This window comes from Peromyscus leucopus, chromosome 1 (genome assembly GCF_004664715.2).
Source record: "Peromyscus leucopus breed LL Stock chromosome 1, UCI_PerLeu_2.1, whole genome shotgun sequence".
Lineage (NCBI taxonomy): Eukaryota > Metazoa > Chordata > Mammalia > Rodentia > Cricetidae > Peromyscus > Peromyscus leucopus.
The window spans coordinates 10,888,960-10,910,245 of NC_051063.1; the positions used below are offsets into that span (position 1 = coordinate 10,888,960).

The 21,286-nt window shown below is 42.5% G+C and overlaps 1 protein-coding gene across 10 annotated transcripts in view; it reads left to right on the forward strand.

The window, feature by feature from the left end:
• Positions 1–21,286, forward strand: part of Prune2 (prune homolog 2 with BCH domain) — a 262,014-nt gene that overhangs the window by 205,338 nt on the left and 35,390 nt on the right. For all 10 annotated transcript variants that reach the window (XM_028874880.1, XM_028874885.1, XM_028874884.1 and 7 more), the window contains exons 10-11: positions 12,368–12,447; positions 20,053–20,253. In XM_028874880.1, coding sequence (XP_028730713.1) covers positions 12,368–12,447; positions 20,053–20,253 — 281 coding nt within the window. The remainder of the gene's footprint in view (positions 1–12,367; positions 12,448–20,052; positions 20,254–21,286) is intronic.

Consider the following 21,286-nt stretch of genomic DNA (forward strand, 5'->3'; position numbering starts at 1 on the left):
AAGGTGGTGTACAGATCTGAAAATTGGATGCGAAATGAGATGGAACTAGGTCGGTTTGAGACAACTGACTCCAGGAGATGGGTCAGGGAGGCTGTACATAGCAGCTGCCATGGGAAGCAGGTAGTGCTTTCAGAGTCAGAGTTATTTTCATTTTCCCCTGCTTCCTGAGGTGACATCATCAGAACACACTTGCGAAGATGAACCAGTGTGATGGACACACGGCCATAGGGCAGTGGCGGCTGTGTAGCCTTGGCTGACTGCAGCCTAGGCCATCCACCACGACGTTAACATTTCAATCCATGTGCTCTCTTCTTTCTACATTTTGTTATGGAAATATCAAAAACCCAGAGAATCTGGCACTGGGTAACAGCTAATGTTGCTACAGATAAACAAAGGGAAATTATGACTTACTGAGCTTTCCTTTTTTTTCTACTGTGATTTGAATTTGTCTAAGTGATGCTTTCCAGACCCTCTGAGCTAGTTGTTTGTTTACATTGCTGTTTTCTTTTACATTTATCTTTGGGGTGATCACCTTTGGAGGTCAGAGGACAGCTGGCAGGAGTCTTCCTCATTTCATCATGCGGGGCCTGGGGACTGAACTCATATCATCAGACTTGGCAACAAGTACCTTTACCGGCTGAGTCACCTTGCCTGCTCTGCATTGTTTTGATTTGAGACAAGGTCTCATAATGTATCCCAGGCTGACCTTGAACTCACAATGCATCTGAACTTCTGATCCTCTTGCCTCCCCTTCCCAAGCACTGGAATTATAGGTATCTGCCACCATGTACCATTTATAGAAATTCTTAAATAATTTTATTATTTTCAAATTCTTTTATATTTTCTGATGTTGCCAAATGTTTGTGTTTTAAAAGTATAGACAAAGAAATTCCTTACTCCTCTATACCTAACCCATATAGACATTCACAATTGATGGTATACTTTGTCCTAGAAACACACACACACACACACACATTTGCATCTGCAAATGTGTGTAATGAATTTTATATATATAGTATCACCTTGTTAACTTGAATTTTTAATCATATATATCTTAAAAACCATTACACACCAATATACTTAGAATTTTACTATAGAGAATGTCATGTTATATTTTATTACTCTCTTATCATTGTTGGTCATTTAGATTAGCCTTTAACATTTTTTAAAGCAAAATAAAAATTTCAACTTCCTAAAATAAAATATTTCAGTGGGCAATTTCCTTTAGTAACTGAATGAGCAGCTAGAGACCAAGGCCAAGGGCAAAATGGTGCTGAGTGTTTTTTAACCTCAAAGAGAGAGAAAGCAAGAGGCTTTCAGTAGCCTTGATGTTTCCCTGAAAGTCTCTCTGAAAATGTAACCCCAGGATACTAAAGTCAACCATCACCCAGTCTGTGTGCACAGACGACCAGAGAGGAGGAGTGAGGGAGTTACTGAGGGGGGTTTCCTGGCTGGGAGGAGTAAGTGTAGTTTTCTATTTCTCCAAAGCCGAGTGAGGAGTGTTTGCTTGCATGAAGAGTTGGACAACTTCCCCAGGCTGACCAGGACTGTGCTTCCAGCTGGACATCTGCTTAGACACTGGGTTTGTGGGTCGGCCCTCATCTTACCTGGACAGTTAGGAAAAGGTTTAACCATGTCCTGTTTGTTTGTACACTTGTCAATTTCAGACTGCCCATAGAAAGTTCTTGTTTTTTTTAATGCTACGCATCTTTCTGTATGTGTTCTGATATATATTCATGGCCATTCTTAGAGTGTCAGGTCAAAAGCTGTCACACTGATAAATATAGCCCAAAACAGCATCCCAATTGACACTCTTTAATCAGTGCACGGACACATTTAGGAGTGCTATTTGCACCAATATTAAAGCTTCACACTTTGAGAAAAATGCATCCAACTTCAAGAAAGCAAAATGCTTTTCTACCTCTTTCATGCTGGGGCAGATGTCGACAAACACAGCCCTGTCCAGGTCAGATTTAGCCTACCACCTGTGCTTTCCCTGGTGGGAGGGAGAGGGAGATTTGGCGGAGGTTGAACTCAGAGCCCTGCAACACCCACTGAGCTCCATCCCTGGCCCCTGGAACATGGCATACACTTCCATACCTCTGTAGATGCTTTGTGTTCAGTGGCAGAGCTGACATGTGGCATGCCAACTGAACACACTTAGAATCTGGCTCTTTACAGGAAAAACCCTCTGCTGTGCCCTGCTCTGGAGCAGGCAGACTTAGGTCTTCCACCACATCCTTTGGGTCAGCATATAAGACAGCAGTTGAAAACACGTTTGCGTGTAGTAACTACTATTGCTACTATTTCTGGTGCCGGATCATCCCGGGCATCTTAGTGTTCTCACACCCTTGACAAACAGCAATATAAGAAAGGAAAGAAGGGTAGAGTTTGGCTGTTTTAAGGGACTAAAGTCCGTCATGGCTAGGAAGGCATGACAGCAGGAATGTGATGCAGCTGCTCACTGAGTACAGACTGAGTAGTCAGAAAGACATAGGAAGAGAGAGGTGGGCGCTTTGCTCGCCTTTCCCCCAACCCACAGAACCTTCATCAGCTCAGCTTCCCTGGAAATGCCCTCACAGTCCTGCTCAGGATTTGTTTCCCAGTGGTTTCTATATCCAAGTCAAGTTGACGAAATGAACCATCACAGCCAGTATGAATGGAGAGAAGCAAGATGAATCTGTAGGACTGAATGACTGACTGGATCGGAAAGCAGGAGCTAAGGGAGAGTTCTGGACTTGGGTGCCCAGGGGATGTGTGCCTGATCCCAGGAAGGGAACTGTAACAGCCAGCTAGTGCTATGCAGTAAACTATGCCCAAAGCTAGCAGTTTAAGACAACAGATATATATTGTCTCCCAGTTTTTGTGTGGCAGGAATTCCAGAGTGGACTAGCTAGGTAGTTGTGACTCAGCACTTTAATATTAAGAGGCTTCCAGGACATCTGAGGTGGGAGGCTCTTCTGGGCTTGCACCCACACTTTTGACAAGTTGTTCTAGTCTGCATTTTCACCCATTTGATTTTGGTGCAGGGGACTGACCAAGGGCCAGGACTCTGCCACCAAGCCCCAGGCCTTTTTACTGGATTTTTATAGTAAGTCAAGTTCCTTGCCACCTGGACCTCTAAGCACACCCAATTCCCCGACGCCAATCTAGACTTAGTGATTCAGGTGAGACGAAAGGAAACCATAGGCCTTTGAGTACCTATGCAGCCTTAGGATTTAGGTATCATCATTTCCTCTTTCTCTGTTCTTTGGATGCAAATCACTAAATTCACTCGATTTTGAAAGAAGGGGAATTAGGTTCTGCCTTTTAAACAGACCAGCTAAGACTTTGGGGGCTTTTTTAAAACTTACCATAGACAAAGTCTGATGTAGCTGATTTGGACAGATGGCAGACTCAGTTTTGTACATATTGGGTCTGAGATACCCACGAGTAAGTTTCCTTGTGAACTGTACAATCACTATAAATCTGCCCCTGCTCAAAGTGCTGGCCTGTCATCTAATTTAACCTTTTATTAGAGAGGTGGGACACTGAAGCAGGGACTCATTTATGTAGCTGAGACTGGCCTGTAACTTTGTAGCCCAGGTTGGCCTCAAGTTATTAATTTTTCTGCCTCATCCTCCTGAGTGGTAAGGATACAGGCATGTTCATTGTGCTCAATACCCATCTGATTTAAACGTTGTGTTTATGTGCACACATGAGTGTCTGCGAATGCTTGTGTGTGTGTGTTGTGTGTGTGTGTGTGTGTGTGTGTGTGTGTATTCACTTAGGTGTTTGTTCATGCACATTTGTAGAAGCCAGATGACAATCTGTCATAGTTACTTAGTTTTCTGCTGCTGTGACAAAGCACCATGACCAAGGCAACTTACAGGGAAAAAAAAAAAGTATTAGCACTCACAGTTCAAGAGGGTGAGTCCATGGCTATCGTGGCAGGAAGCATGGAGGCAGACAAGCAGTCATGGTGCTATCCACAAGCGTAAGGCAAACAGTGAGAGACCTAACTGGGAGTAGCTTGGGCTTTTGAAACCTCAAAGCCCACCCCCACCTCTTTCCAGCAAAACCATGCCTCCTAATCTTTCCCAAAAGCTCCGCCAACTGGGGACCAAGCATTCAAATATATGAGCCTATGGCGGTCCTTCTCATTCAAACTCCACTCAATCTCAGTGTCCTTCCTCAGGGGCCACCCACCTTGTTTCTTGAGCAAATAGGCCAGTTTGGGGTCCAGCAGGCCCTAGGGGTCCACCTGTGTCCACCCCCTAAGTGCTGAGGTTCCAAGTGCATGTCACGGGCTGACTTTTTTGACATGGGTTCTGGAAGCTGAACTCAAGTTCTCTTGCTTCTGTGGCCAAGCATTCTACCAACTGGGTTACCTCCTCAACCCTATCTAACTTAACTTATCCACGATAAACACAGCTATCACTGTCTATTAAAGTTATACAAGAATATTGAAAACCTGCAGCCAGAAACAGCGTTCTCCATATTTCCCTGTTCTCATCCAAGAATTGAATTACTATCCAGAAAGCGAGCTGTGTTTAGTCCCTGTTCCTCAAATGTTAGGACATGTAAGAGTCACTGGAAAGAATCTGTTCACAAAACTATTTAAGTGCTGCATTTCGGGACAATTCAAAACGAACTTCTTAGTAGAAAATTATTTATTTTTATTTCAAATTATGTCCATGAAGGGAGAGTAGGTACAAGTACCTGTGGGAGCCAGAGGCATCAGATCCTCCTAGAGCTGATTGGAGCCTGTCAATGTGAATTCTAGGAACTGAGAGCAAGTCCTCTGAAAGGCAGCAAATGCTCTTGACCACTGAGCCCCTCAATAAGTGTTTTGATGGTCATTTGGGGTACAAAGTGACCTTTTTGCACCTTCACAGTTTTGCAATTTGACCCCAAGTGAGGAGGCTGCCTTGTGTTTGCCTCCCGTGAGAACCACAGGCGTGGTGCTGTGGATGTAGAGAGGTCTTTTCTCCTAGAGTTCCTAGAGAAGGCAGTGTAGGGTGAATGCTCACTGCTTATTCTCTGTCCCTTCTGTCTTCATGTCCCTTGGGCCTACAGGGATCTGGGACTCTATATCCTCCCTGGCTACAGAGCTAGTGTAGGGGGATAGAGGGCCACTGGATAGGGGAATGTTGCCAAGAGCTGATTTGTGGGCTTGACCTCAGCTTCCAGCCATGTGCGCTCTTCTTGGTAAAGCTGAGTGTGAAGCCTGCAGTGGGTCCATCCTGCCTCTTGCTCTAAGCAATTTAATAAGCGCTCTTGGGTTCACAGGGTGACATGCACTACTGTTAAATCTTGCAGCCACTTTATCAGACAAGCATCTTGAAATGGCAATCCTCCAACCACTGAACTATTAATACATACCCAACAAAGAACAGCAAATACCCCAGGGAAGCTTTGCTTTGTTTCCTTTTTCTTTTTAGCTCATTTCAGTTGAAAGCCATTTTATCATACATGTGTATCTTTGTTGACTAGAAGGAAATGAAGAAAATTTTAGGAACTGTGACCTAAAGAAAACTATTTATGCAACGCCTTCCCTAAAATGATCAGCATAATCAAATTGTTTCTAAAGAACAATCCCTAAACCCAGCTTGACCCGCTACATTGTTTCTTGTGAAGCTGTGTTTTTTAGTTGCCAAATTTTTAACAGTGGTTATTCCCGGAAAGGGGTGCCGCCCGCTGATGGGTGCACATTGCCTGTCAGGAAACATTACATCTAGCAGTGCTGTCCGTGTGTGCCAAGTATCATTGGTTCATTGCTCATTTCTTATTAAAAAAAAAAAAAAAAAAAAAAAAAAAAAAAAAAAAACCTGGTTCCAGGCAAGGGTAATTCTATAGAGCGCGCGCGCACGCGCGCACACACACACACACACACACACACACACACAGAACTGCGAAATGTAGAAAGAATTTAATTTTGTCCCTATGCTAAGTGGAAGAAGGTACCTGTAGTTATGACAAGCATTTCAGCGCTGCCTTCCACTGTGTGATGCAAGGAGTGCCACGCTACTGTAATCGCCCCCTCTTTACTTAGAAACACAAACAACAGGAGTACACTATCTATCGACCTACGCAGGATCCATTCTTAAACTGGAGAATTCTGTATATATCGCTGCCTTCCACTTGCCAACATTCAGAACATTAGCGAGAGCACAGCGTAGTGTCAAGACCATCTAAGCACACAGCGGCTGCTTCTACTTCTTGTGGAAACTTCACTCTCAGCTATTTCAGCCCGTCTTACTTGCTAATGTCTGAATTCAAGGTCACTTTCCTTGTGAACTCCTTGAAACTTGTTTTCGAAAGTTGTGACAAGTGGGCTTTACTGTGTGATCACTTCCAAGTGCTTTTCAGTCTCTAAACTGTAGTTCTGTGGTTGATTTTTACATGGATGGTCAAAGTTAAAGAACAGCCCATACAATACTGACCTTGGATGTGTTTGGATTAGCGTCTTATGTGCTGAGTTTGAAAATATATGTGTTCTTACTGAGTGCGGACCTTCCCTTTAGGAAAGCTATTGTTATATCTCCAGATTTCCTAAGTTCGCACGTATTTCTTTTTAAATTAATATATTCCTAGGATATATATTCAAGTTTTTCTTTATGAAATCTACTATATATTTCATTTTATATTGCAGTTGTGTTTTATATATTATGAGACTCTATTGTTAAAGTGTTAATTAATTCTAGATTATTAAATCCTCTGAAAAATTATCTCTATTAATACTAAATAATAGCCTTTTTACCTTGACAATGTTTTTCTGCTTAACAGTGTGCTCAGTTGATATTAATACAATGCCCGTCATGCCTAGCTCTTAGACACTTTGCTTTTTCCCCCCTATTTTGGGACAAGGTCTTGGCTGTGTAGTATTGGCTGGTCTAAAACTCCATATGTAGACCAGCCTAGCTCTAACTCATAGAGATCCACCTGCCTCTGCCTCCTCAGTGCTGGGATTAAAGATGTATGCCACATTACTCAGCTAGACACTTCTTATTAAGCGGCATGGCTACTCAGGGTTAAGTGACATTATGTGCTCATCTCTATCTCAATGGTTCAACACAATGGTTGAAAAATTATTCTTTAATCATCACAGTCTCTTTCATAGTCTTTCAAAGTACTTGCTATTCTCTTCCCCATTTATTAAGTCTCTTGGCAATAATTCATACATAATGCCCCATTAGTGTAGTTAATTTTGTTATGGTTTTTTTAGTGTGTGTGTGTGTGTGTGTGTGTGTGTGTGTGTGTGTGTGTTTCTTGGTTTGAGTTTCGCCTATCATTTAGAACATAGAAATGAGGATATGCTTCAGTTCTTAGAAGCTGCTGTTCATCTTCTATAAAAGATACCTATTCAACTGTGCTTTCCAGGGCCAGAGAATGGAGACTGCCTCATCTGTTCTTACTAGAGGGAGTTCTTCTAGAGCCTTCTGTAGCAGGCTAGGTCTATGACTTTCAATCAGCACTGGGAGGCCTAGACTGGCCTGTGTCTAGTCTGAAAATCTTACCAACTCATTGACTCTTTAGAAACTTTATTATGATACCTGGGAATTTCTCTTGGCAGAGTTTAAGCCTGGAAATGTATTTGTTATTGTCTAGGTATTCAATTTCATTCATTTATGTTGTGGAAGTGTAGACTCACCTCATCTCCAAGACATTCTATGGATAGTACACTGTATTTATTTCTGTGCATCTGTACCAATGATAATATTAATTTATCAATTAGTTATTGTAAGAGATTAAAAAACAATGACTAATAAAATAAACAATAACTAATAAAATGATATAACAATTTTTAAAACTATGAGTTGATTATTTCTGGAATTTTCCATTTAATATTTTCAGACTAGAATTGTGTATGGTAACAGAAGCCACAGAAACTGTAGCTATGGAGGGGGTTGAGAAATTTCATAGGCAAGCCATTACAGCCTGCTAGACATAGCTAAAACTTTCTATTCTCTCTTCTTAGCAAAGACAGAAGGCCACAGAGGGAGAGGCTGAAGGGTCTCTAAATTGAAGTTAAAAGCATTATTTTACTTAATCCACATGACTAATTTATTTAGGCAATTTAAGTGTGAAAGTATACTGCTGATAGAAACATACATTTCAAAATAATTTTTACTTGAATCAAATACCAATTTAAAGAAAAATATTAAATAAATTGAGTGATTGAGTAAATATGAGTAATAGATGATGATAATAAAAACCATGAAGGTGATATTTCGATGCTTCAATTTATGGAATACTTGAAAGCCTTTGATACCTTTCCAAATTTGTGTCTTCACTTTAAAAATGTACTCATGCTTTCACATCCCAGGCACTATGTATAGTGTAAACACAAGACTGTGCTGGAATGTGGAAATGGGATATCCAAATTAGCAAATAACATTTTGACCACAGTGTGAGCCAGATATTCCCTTTGAAGGAATAAAGTTTGCTGTGTAGTCAGAATGGGCAGGTGAGGACACCGTCTCACAGCAAAACAGAACAGAAAGCCATTTCTTGTTCATGTACTGGCTGGGCTTTAGCTCATCATTGGTACCAGAAATCTAGCCAGGCGGAAACCTCAGGACCAAGGTTAGGAAAGACGACACCACATACTTCTTCTGTTCCTAAATCTTTTCATTAGCTACAGCAAGTCACATAGTCACCGAATACCCAAAGTCACTCCAAAGATTAGAAGTCGGGGACAAGTGGTGACATTATTCTATCCAGTAGAGATCCCACAGAACAGCCGTGAGGCGTCCTCTAGGTGGAGACATGCAGCCAGTTCACCCGTCAAATTCTGCCACCTACTTCCTCAGGCCACTTCTTTTCTACAGATGTTTATGCTCCTAAGCCATGCCTGGGTCTCTCCTAGACTCAAATACCCCCTGAGCATGGCTTTCAGCTTTTCCCTTCCCTGGTGCCTGTCTGCATGGCTTTCCAGCATGTTCTTCACAGGTCTCTACTTTGGGCTGAGGACAGTTTCTGAGGGCTCAGGCTCTGTTCTTTAACACCAGTGAGCTGGGAGGCATGCTAGAATCTGCAGATTTGTGTAGCTGTAAAACTACCTCTTACCTGGGTTTATACACAATTTGTAGGAATCTTAGCTATGTTTTGTCCAAACACGTACGACCTACACTTCAGTGAAACCACTGCTTTTGATGTTATTTCTTAAATGTAAGGATACCTTAAACTCAGATGATGCTTTTTCATTTGCAGAGGGTTTCGTGTATATTGTGTTTATTGTCCATAGTCTGTGATGTTGGATATTTATTATCTCTGTTTAAAACCCTTAAAACTGGCAGCCAGTTTTCTCAGCCAGTCAACTCACCAGCGGTTAAGGGAACCACGACTCTGAACCCTGACCTCATAGCCTGCGGTTACTTCACCGAATTGCTATGACTCACAGAATTCATAAAACCCCCCAAATTTAGGTTGATACTCTGTCACATTGCAAAGCCCCATACCTGCCTTGAGGTGAAGCCTGAACTTCTTTTCTGTGCGTTGTCTAGTGAGTACTCTGACATCTGCCCTGAGCTCAGTGTGACGGTCACTAGGAATCTGACGCTTCTTTATTCATTTAAGATTGACTCTTAGACACAAAGCTAGAGAAGTTATGTGTGTGTGTTCGGGGTGCTTCTGTCCAATATACATTTCCTGGATCTTGGAGATACAGTCGTGAACAGGATAGATTTGATTGCTGATGTCATGATGTTTCAAGTGGAGAAAGCCCTTAGCCTGGAGAGCAGAGTTCTCCAGTGTGGCGGTTCCTGTCATTGCTCATGTTGAAGAATTGCCACATTCTCCTCTCATTAGTGAGGAAGCAGAAACAAATGGTGACTTAACATGCTTTTGCAGCACACAGTAAGTGATTCATTTAGTTTGCTTGGTTTTCAAGTATTTTGTTGTTTTTGCTTTTTTCTTTTCTTCTTGAGGCCAGATTTCATGTACCCACCTGGGCCCCAGACTCTGTATGTAGCTGAAGCTGGCATTGGTCCTCTTGTCCCCACCTCCCAAGTGCTGAAATAACGGTCATGCGCCACCACACCCAGCTTGACCTAAGTTTTGAGGCTAACTGCTCATAGCAGCATTTTTCTAAATGGCAGATGTGTGTGTGTGTGTGTTTTATATATGACAAACTGTGCCATCTTGATAAGTCAGGAATCTATCCCTCTGAATTCCAAGACTTTCAAACCCAGAGCTGTGGGGCCAGAGAGAAAGCTTGGTGGTTAAGCTTTCTGGACTGGAGTTTGTATTCCAGCACCCGTACAAAAAGGTGGGCTATCCCCTCAACACCTGTTACTTATGCACTTTTAGGTGTACACAGGAGGACGGTGAGGCTTTCTGGCTGCCTGACTTGCTGAAAGCTCATTCAGGCTCAATGAGAAACCCTGTCTCAGAGAAACAAGGAAGAGAATAATAAAGAAGGCACTGAGCACCCTCCTCTGACCTGTGCATGTGTGCGTGTGCATGTGCGCGCGTGTGTGTGTGTGTGTGTGTGTGTGTGTGTGTGTGTGTGTGTGTAACTAGAGGTTGAATGCAGGATCTTGCACACACACACCAGACAGGTGCTGTACTACTAAACTACACCTCCAGCTCTCCTCACTGTCTCTCAGCTCTGGTGCAGGATCAGTTTTCAAGAACACAGAAGGTCAAAGCCACAGATGTTGTGCAGAGACACTCCCCATGTTAGTCAGCTTCCTGTTGCTGACAAGACAGTTGAATGATCAACTTAAAAAGAGGAAGAAATTATATTTGACTGATAGTATCAGAAGTTTCTGTCTAGGATTGCTTGGCCATGCTGCTCTGGAGCTGGTGGTGAGGCAGAATATCATGGCAGCAGTGAGTTACAGAGAACAGCCATGGCAGCCAGGAAGCAAAGGGACTGGAGGCCGTGTCCCAGGCATCCCTGCAAGAGCACATTCCCAATGACATACCTGCCTTCTAGTAAACCTGTCCCCTAAAGATCTATACCTTCCAGAAGTGCCACAGGCTGGGAACCAAGCCTTCAGCATCTGGGCATTTGGGAGTGTTTAACAATTTCTGCTGCTGTGTTCTAGAAGGGTCTGTGGAGATAATGGGAAAGACATGGGCACTTTTCTCCAGAGAAGTATCGACAAAGCTGTGTGGAGTACTGTACACTGTTTCGGCTCCATCTTCCCATCTCCATGAGGAAGAGGTTAAGTGTTTTGCTCCACTATATTCTCAGCACATAGTAGACCATCAATGCATATTTGTCGAATAAACAAAGCCAGTTTAGTTGTCACCGGAGGCAGAGGATGTATTCTGTCACCTCAGTGCTTTGTCGATAACAGTGGACTTAACCTAATTCCTACAGAAGTTGCTTACACTCCGAATGTTTGGTAGACTCAGGCTGGCATGGAGAGAAGGGTCATTAAGGGAGGCATAGAGGAAGGAAAGAAGTTTAGAACTTGAATACCAAATTAGCTTATTTAAACTTAGACTCATGCCTACATCTGAAGATTTTCCCCAAAAGGATTCCAATTCCATGGAAGCCAACAAGAAGGAATGATATGGGAGCATTTACTGGACAAGAGCCAAAGAATAAAAACAAGAGAAATTCCGTCTACAGTCATCAGCTTCTAGAAGAACAGGCAAATGTGTCAAGTTTTTCTCTAGTTTCCCAGTTTCCTCTGCCTTTGTCTTCCTGAGGAGGGTGATGTACATGGGACTGGGCTCAGCTCTGAGCCGTGACAAGAGGTGGTTAACGAGGAGAAGTATCTTCACCAGCACATAGCCACAGGGAATCTTTAAATATTCAAAGGTGGGTGGGAAAGAGTGTCAGCAGTCCATGTCTGCTTGGGGAACTGGGTGCTCTTCTCTCATTGCTTGTCTTCCAACAACTGAGTAAGGTAGGTCATAGAGCCCTAATTTATAAGCTCCAAAAGTGAGACCAGTGGAGTATCCTGTCCTTGGCCTGTGCAACTGAGGTATTAGGCCCACATTTATAGAGGGGGAAGGATAGACACTCAGATCTGTCTGCTGTAAAGCACATGTGTTGCCTCTCATGTTGAAAATATGTATGCTCTATGTCCCTTGCCATGAGCTAGTGTTTTGCATTTTTCTCCTTCTGAAGTCTTACTGGATTTGTATTTGTTTGTGGGAGCCGAGAGAAGTGACTGTTGTACACACTCAAACTGCCATTCGTGGTGTCAATGAAATTGGTGTTTGTGGTTCTCATTCACAGAAACTGCGTTTGGGGCCACTTACCAATAGGCTCTGTACACATAATTGGCTAACGTCAAGTCAGCCGAAATGTCTATCTTCCATTCTCTGTTTACCGAGTTTAAAGACAGTAAAGCCCTGTGTGGTGGGTTTTTTGTTTGTTTGTTTGTTTGTTTTAAACGTTCACTCTTTTGCTTCTTTTCAGATTCCCGTTGGAGGATGTGGGAATGGATGTCCCCTTCGAGGAGGGAGTGCTGAGCCCCAGTGCTGCAGACATGAGGCCTGGTGAGAGAAACAGCTGTTCATTTCCTCGTGGTATTCTACCTGCAGCCGTGATTATTCAGTGAGAGGGCCACTTCCCATGCATTCAACTTGTGACTTCAGTGACAAAAGTAAAGAGAAAAAAAATGTGTGAGAGAAAGGTGTCAGGCTCAGAGTTGACTTCATGTTCATGCTCACGGTGATGAGCCCCATCAAGGCTCATAACCTGCTGGGCCTGCCCTTACCTGCCAGCGGTTTCAGTTCCTATAATTGGCTAGTGTATACTACAATACCAAATTCTAGATTGTTTTCGATAACTGAACATAACTGTATGAATGACTAATATGGGAAACAGGATATCAAGTATGCTCTGTCCTGACGGTAAAATGCAAACCAGAGCTGAAGAGGTAGCTAAGTGGTTGACTGTTTAGCTAGCATACACAGGACCCAGTTTGAAACCCAGCATCACAGAAAAACAAAAAATAACAAATAATTACCTTACTTTATAAGGGTTTAAACTCAAGGCAAAAAGGAATTATAAACGTTCATTTATAACCTACATGGCTCTCACTTTATAGTTAAGTCTCTCTCTTGTAATGCACCAAAACCAAAACCATACCAAATCCTGACCATGGCATCATTAGCTAAACCTAAATGAGGTAAGAAGGAAGAACACAGTTTTGTTTATTTGCGATTGTCATATTTAAAATAGTCTTTCAATTTTGAGTCATTTTTAGAAGGGGTTGGTGCCAAATTTCAAATCCGGGACTTTGTATGTACTAGGTAAGAGCTCTGTGAGGAAGCCATAAACCAAGACACTTATTTAAAATGTTCTGTAGCCAACAGTAACCACTGTATGTCTCCACCATTCTTCAAACGTCACCGTAGCAGCTAATTACGTATGGCTATTTAAATTAATTAAAAAGTAAAAATTTTAAATTGCATTCTTCAATAACACCAGTGTCATTTAAAATGCTCAATAGCCATGTGTAGAGCAATGAGCACAAAAATTCTCTTGGACAGAACTGCTCTGAGAATTCTTGTCACACAGATCCTGCTGTTTTTTAAATGTTTCAAGGGAAATATTTTTCAAGTGATGTATTAAGACATCCAATGGTGCATCGTGTGGGTGACGGTCTATGTAGAAAAGCAAAAGGTAATACTGTAATAACATAATGAAGGAACAGCAGCATTTCTTAGGTCAAGGACAGAGTTGAGGGGCATACCAGATGCCTTCTAAATACTTTGTGCTAGGAAGTCCATCACTGGTTTTGAATGAGGCTAGGAAACATTTCTCCTACTGTACTTGCCCATAGAACGAATACGCCTGTGACCAGATATGCCAGAGTTTTTCACTAACGCCCTCTGGATATCCTATGGTTTGTTTTAGTGCTTACACATCTGCCCAGACAGTCCCATTTCCCATAGGTTAAGAGCTCAGTCCCACAAGACAGCTCCTACTTAGCCACCAATTACAGTCTCAGGCTAGACCTATACTCTGACCAACTGGCTATCAATTGGGGTTTCACAGCCCCCACCCCCTCTTTGGGCTTAATAATTCACTAGGACAGCTTACAGAACTCATGGAGACATGTTGCTGTTTCCTATTTTGTTAATACAAACAATGTTATAAATTAGGTGGAGGATGTCTGGTTCAATGATAAGATACATGGGATGGGTGCTGATCAGTTCAGACTCTGAAACTGGAAGTGTGGCCTTGGGAATTGCAGTTCTGGAGTTCCCCCAGGGTTCAGATGGCTCTAAGTGGGTGACCCAAATAGTGTGGAGGGCTTAATGGGGAATCCAGAAAGAAATTTTAAAAGTTACAAGAAAAGGAAGATAATTGGTGCAGAAAAGTTACTTCAATACTAAGATATCCATCATTAAAGCACACACAGTTTGTCAATTTTATATTCATTTAGTCCCTTGTAGCTGGAATAGCTCATTCCCAAGCTGGCATGTCCCACAGAGGAGAGAAGGTGTGGCTATAGGTAGATCACAAGGCCACACTGAGTAACGAAGTTTCAGTCAGTGATCAGGGCTGAAGCAATAACTTAAAACTTTTCATCGGTGTTTCTCAGTTATGATTATTGTAGCCAACATGGGATTCTTACCCTGGAAAAGAAGTAACTAAGCAATGAGTTATATATAGTATTAAAACTCTATTAAAAATATCAGTAACAAAAAAACTAGATTTTAGCCAGTTGGAACTGGATCCAAACATCCCTTTAACAGTTCTCCTGGGCTAGGTTCAGGGTCACTTTAAGCATCAATTTTGGATAGGTTTTTCTAAGCAGGTGTCTTAATTAGGTTTTCTATTTTTGTGATAAAACATCATAACCAGCTAAGAATTGTGGCTCACTCCTTTAATCCTAGTACTTGGGAGGCACAAGCAGACAGATCTCTGTGAGTTCAAGGCCAGCCTGGTCTACATAGTGAGTTCTAGGACTTCCAAGGCTACATAAAGAGACCCCATCTCAAAACAACAACAACAACCTGACCAAAACAACTTCAGGAGGCAAGGGTTTATTCAGCCTTACAACTCTCAGGTCACAGTTCATATCAAAGGAAGCCTGTGACAGGAACTCAAGCTGGAATCTGGAGGCAGGGACTGAAGAAGAAGCCATGGGGGAATGTTGCTTATTGTCTTGCTTCCACAGCTTGCTCAGCCTTTGAGGACACTCAAATTTCAAGTCTTTGAGGGCGCAGGTCTTTGAGGGTGCTCAAATTTCATACCCTGGAAAGGATGCTCAGAGAAGAGTCAGCAGTGGGGATGGAGGGCACTTGGTTTTATAACTTTATATTCATTGAGTACATGGAGAACTCATTCTGAAATAGCCAAAGAGCTTCAAAGGGTACATTCTAGTTTCAAATCATCAAGAGGAATTTTAATCTATCAAATCAGGAATCTTCAAGATGAGGGCCCATGGCTTGGCCATAAGAGAAACTGTATTTCTGGAACAGTGGTTACTCAGTAGCCTTCTTTGGGTAGCTGTTACCCATAGACAACCGTCCTGATTTTCTTTCTGATGCTGTGATAAACACCATGTACAAAAGCCACTCGGGGAGGAAAAGGTTTATTTGGCTTACACTTTCAGGCCACACACACCATTAAGGGACATTAGGGCAGGAGGTCAAGCATGAACTGGAGGAGAACCATGGAGGAACACTGCTCACTGGATTGCTGTCTAGGTGTCTGCTCAAAAGCTTTCTTATACATAGACCTAGATTCCCTGCCTAGGAATGGTACAGCCCACAGTGAGCTGCACCCTCCTACATCAGTTAGCAGTCAAAAAATGCCTCACAGACACGCCCATAGACCAGTTTGATCAGGATAATCTCACAATTAAGACTCCCTCAGAGTTGATAGGAGAAGCTAACTAAGAGACCCAATTCCTTGCCAACTTGATGCACAAACAGACTTTAAGCCACACCTATTTGCTTTCTTGTTGAACCCAAGATCCACATTACCATATAATACATTCAAAATTAATAAAATAAACTACAATTATTTCATTGTAATAAAGACAAACAAACAGTATCTCATCGCATCTATTTTTTTTCAGATCTTCTTGTTTCAGATATCTAAGTCCTCACATGTTCATGCTTCAACTGCTTTTCAACACTTTTAAAAAAATTCAGTGTCTTTGTAAAAGCCAAAGTATTTTAACTGTGGGCTCCTGTAAAGTTAAAAACAAACAAACAAATTATATCCATTTCTAATTCCAAGAGGGAAGGACCAGGGTGTAGTGACAATCAGATCAAAATAAAAACAAAATCCAACATTATAAAAAGGTCAGTGTCCAATCTGGAACTCACTTATGATCTCTTGACTCCTAAGGGCTTGGGCAGTCTCACTTTCCTAGCTCTGCCATCTATAACTCACATGGCTTGTCTTATAGTCTCCTGCTCCTCTCCATACCTGCCGCTGTCATTGGTGGACAGCCCACAGTCCTGGCATCTGCAATATCCTGGTTCTCTACAGCCACTGAGGCTGCACCTTCGCCAATGGCTCCTCCTGTTCCCTTTTTGGGAAATCTGACCCTGCCACACAGAACCAAGCCCAGCTACTACCCATGACCCTTTCTGCCTTCAAAACCAGTACCATGTGTACCATATGTACTCTTACATATTTCCAAATTAGACTTCTAGCTCAAGCTGCAGCTCTGGTTCCCTCTGGACCACAGATTCTGTGTGCTGATTGGGGGTGATACTTTCTAGAAGGTTTCACCTTAATGATGCTAGTCTTTTGGGTGTGAGTTCTGGAAGACTTTGGAAGTTGGAAAAAGCCATTGAATGCTGAAGCAGAGTGTAAAGGGCCGTTTTTTAGTAGGAGCCTGGAAGACAGTAGTGCTGAGACTAATGGATAGAATGGAGGCCTGGCTCATGAGGTTTCAAGCGGGGGAAGCAAGGACTTTATTAGCATCTGGACTAGAGGCCATTTGTGCACTGTTTTTGAAAAGAATCTGGCTTTTGCATGAGGATAAGTGAAAAAGTAATAGCTAATTTCTTTGGTGGAAGAAGTGTTTTACAAAACATAACCTTGAGTCTGGGGCATTGTTATTTATTGATTATTCTTATGCAGATCTACAGTAAAAAACAAACAAACAAACAAAAAAACCAAGTGGGTCGGAAAGAAAGGACACTAGGAAGCTTAATACCGCCCTCAAGATGTGTACGATGGGTCTGTATCAGCTAAAGAGATCAGCACTGTTCAGGAGCAGCTTCCTGCTCAGCACTGGAACAATGGAAAGGCTCCCCCTAGGGCAAGCCCCCACTCCTGGTGGCAACGTCTGCATTTGTTTTTGTTGTTGTTTTTGCTGCTGCTATGATAAAATACGGTGACCAAACTCAAGCAAGTTTACCTCGGCATACTGTTCCAGAGGGCTCCGTGGCCACAATGGTGGAGAAGGCATGGCCGTAGGAACAAGGAGAGATCACATCTCAACCAACCACACACAGGAAGCAGACAAAGAGTAAGAAGTAGGGCAAGGTTGCAAGCCCCTGGATCTCCCCTCCAGTGACGGACTTCTTCCAGCGAGGCTGCACCTTCTAAAGTTTTTGTAATCTCCCCAAACAGTACCACCCCGAGTGCCCAAATACGTGAGCCACTGGGGCGACATTTCTCATTCAAACCACAATAGTAACTCAAGGTGAAAGTTACCTTTCTGGGGCTGTAGAGATGGCTCAGTGGTTATGAGGATTGGCTGCTCTCCCAGAGGACCCGGGTTCGATTGCTAACACCCACACAACTCACAACCATCTGTCATTTCTGTTCCGAGAGATCCAAGGCCCTCTTCTGGCCTCTACGGGTATTGCACAAACATGTTGCCCACATACATACAGACAAAAAGCATTCATACACATAGTATAAAATAAATAAATATTTTTTAAAATTTTCTCTTTGTAGAACCCAAATCCCAACCACATGAAGGGTATCTGTCCTAGATACCTAGCCAAGAAATTTTCTTCCTAAGCTGTGGGCAACAACCCAAATAAAGTTTTGGGACATTAATAAAAGAGATAAGAGGTTTGGAAGCTGAAAGGATTTACATGATCTAACATTACCAGGGAGCTGATAGAAAATAAAAGACCTGTGCGCACATTATGACCTTGGCAGCATTGGGGGGGAGTGTGAACCACTTCAGACTCCATCTCTGACACTACGTGATGCCAATCAAGCCAAAATTAGGAATTATAAAAGCAAAGTAACTTTATTTGAGATCTTGGGAATGACATGTTTGGAAAACAAGAGTTCAGAGTGTCTCAGAGAAGCTCAAATGGTACAGGGGGACTGGAAGGAGGAAGCTGCAGACAATGGACATTCTGAAATTTGTTAAAAAGGAAGATGGCTGACACGGGAAAGTCACCATCACATTAGCTTACCCACCGTTAGCACACATGTGACAAATGGCTAGATCTAAGCACAGTTGAGGTTGCAGTCATTCAAGGTTGTTGGGGGCATTTTCTGGCTTGGTTCAATTTAAAAGTTCACATTCCTGCACCCAGTTCATTTTCTTGAATAGCCTGAGAGTGTGTGAACACCCCACAATACCCTCAAAACTCCGTTTGATGTGCTCTTTAGATGTTTTGGGTTTTATGATTTTTTTTTTTTCTGAAGACAAGAAGGAAAGAAGGATCTGCTATTCTCCTAGTACTTTAATGTGCTAACTGTCAGGACACATGGTTCAAGAGTTCTGGGATTGTTTAGTTTCTTATTGTATGGTGAGGAGGATGGGATTGAGGACCCGTGTACACTAGGCAGTCTGTCTACCGCAGAGCCCAGCCCAAAAGAGCCTAACAGAGATGTTTCAAATTCGGGTTGTACAATCAGTGTAATCCAAATAGGGCTTGCAAATAAAAAGGACGCTAGGGAAATTCCAAAGAATTTAGGAGCCAGAATGATCAGGACCAGAGATAAAGACCGAATATTTCTTCTTAGATCACAATAGATATCTCTCTGTTTGGTTCAGATAAACTCGTACAAAAGGGACTTGTTTGACTCCGTTTTTAGCCAATAAACAGCTCATGAGCAGAGAGACGTGCTTCTGAGAAAGGTGGGGGCTGCCTCTGTCATTCTTAGCAAATATCATCATGAATGCCATAAACAGTAATGGAGAGTAATATTGACTTGTGTGGACCTTGGGAAGTTCAAAGAATCTAACTAGTGTACTTAAGCTTTTTTTTGTTTTGTTTTTCGAGACAGAGTTTTTCTGTGTAGCTTTGCGCTTTCTGGATCACTTGTAGCACTGGCTCGAACTCAAGATGCTCTCTCGATGCTAATTAAAGCGTGCACCAACGGATAAGCTTATTTTAAAAAGTGAAAAACAAGAAAGGCCACTGAAGATAACATACAGAGCTGTCAGAACCTGAGAATAGGTGTTTGGGCATTTTCTATGAACTTAGCAGATAATGTTCTTAACCTCCATTCCATAGAAGAATGTCTAAAAGAACCATAAGAAAAATTTAAGCTTAACTGTTTTTGTGCCCAATAAGCTCCATGAAATTCAACTTAGTATTATAGCATATTGACTTCTGAAATGTAAACAGAGAAACAAAACAAGCAAAAGTTTCTACCTGTGTAACAGCATCTCTCAAGTCCTGTTTTCATGTGGATGATGTGCTGAATGGAAGCCAATACTGAGGGATGCTCCCCAGAAGAGGGTCCAGGAGGAAGGGGCCAGAGAGATGGCTCAGCAGTTAAAGTGCTTGCTGCTTATCCAGAGAACCAGAGTTCAAGACCCAGGACCTATGCTGGCTGGCTTATCACCACCTGTAACTCTAGCTCTGGGGAGGTCTGATGCCATCTTCTGGCACCTGGGCACATGTAACACACACACACACACACACACACACACACAACAACACACACACACACAAACTTAAAAAAATAAAAGTATTCAAATGGCCCACACAGATATCCCAGCACTGGAGGATGAAGTTGCAAGTTAAGGGCCAGCCTGGACTACATAGTGAGAACTTGTCTTATAAAACAACACAAAGAAGGAAGGATGTAATGGACAAATTGGGGCCAAGGTCCCAATCCCTTATTAGGGTTTTTTTCCTGGAGCCCAAGTTCCACTCATGAGAACCATGTGTGTGACCTAATGTTGCTATTATTTTCTTTAGAACCTCCTAACACCCTGGATCTCAATGGCAGTCACCCTCAGAGAATCAAACTCACGGCTCCAAATATCAACCTTTCTCTGGACCAAAGCGAAGGATCAATTCTCTCTGATGATAACCTGGACAGTCCAGATGAGATTGACATCAATGTGGATGACCTCGATACTCCTGACGAAGCAGATTCTTTTGAGTACACTGGCCATGGTAAGTTGTGGAGATAACAAGGCCAAAGTTATGTAAATAAATGATTGTCTAAGTAACGTTACAGACAAATCTTTCATTTTTGTGCAAGTGGCTACTTTTTGTGACTCTAGAAGCTTCTGTTAAACCTCGCTCAGGGGTGTCCATGCTTGGCAGTTTTGAGTAGGTACAGTTTCCAGAGGTCACTCATTGGCAACTATCACACATTTGTGAAATCCCTACCCTACACCCTGCACTGTTGCAGGGAAACTGAGGCTGGGTGTGGACAAAGAAAGGGACTTGAATCTGGAATGCAAAATCTGAAGAGGAGAAATCAGAAACCAATTCCTTTGTACAAGCTCCTGCATCTAAAAATGCTCGCTCCCTCAGACCCTAGTTGACTAGTTACATCTCTCCACAGGTGCCACCTCAGTAGGCCTTCCAAGACGTGTGCTGTCACAGCCGTCTCCCACCTGTGTTCCCCCAGCTCCTCACACTCTATGCTGGATTTTCCCTACTAGAATGATGCTTCCTCATGGCAGAGACTTTGTGGTGTTTGATGCTCTATCTTCAATACAGAAAGAAGGAAGAAGGGATGGGGTGGGTGGATGGAGGTAAAGACAAGGCAATGAAGAGTTGCCAGACTCAGGACCAACAGCCATGATGGGGTGCTAGTCTCCTGTAAATCCTTTCTCTTGCTTGGTGACATTTGGCTTGTTCAGAAGTACAAACAAATATAGAGAGCCTTTGCTTCATAAAGCAGTGATGCCTTTTCAGATCACTTAAAGCCAGGTAGTTTCTCTGAAAGTGTCATTGAAAGTCAAAGTGAAAGACTTCAGCTGTAACTATTGCCCCTTGTTGAAAAAATTCTCACTGGGTGGCAGCGGTGCACGCCTTTAATCCCAGCACTCAGGAAGCAGAGCCAGGCGGATCTCTGTGAGTTCGAGGCCAGCCTGGTCTACAGATAGTCTTAAAAAGAAACACTGCAATTAAAGGATGCTCAGGCTTTAGACACAAGAAATCCCATTCATAGGAGAATATGATTGGGAAATTCATC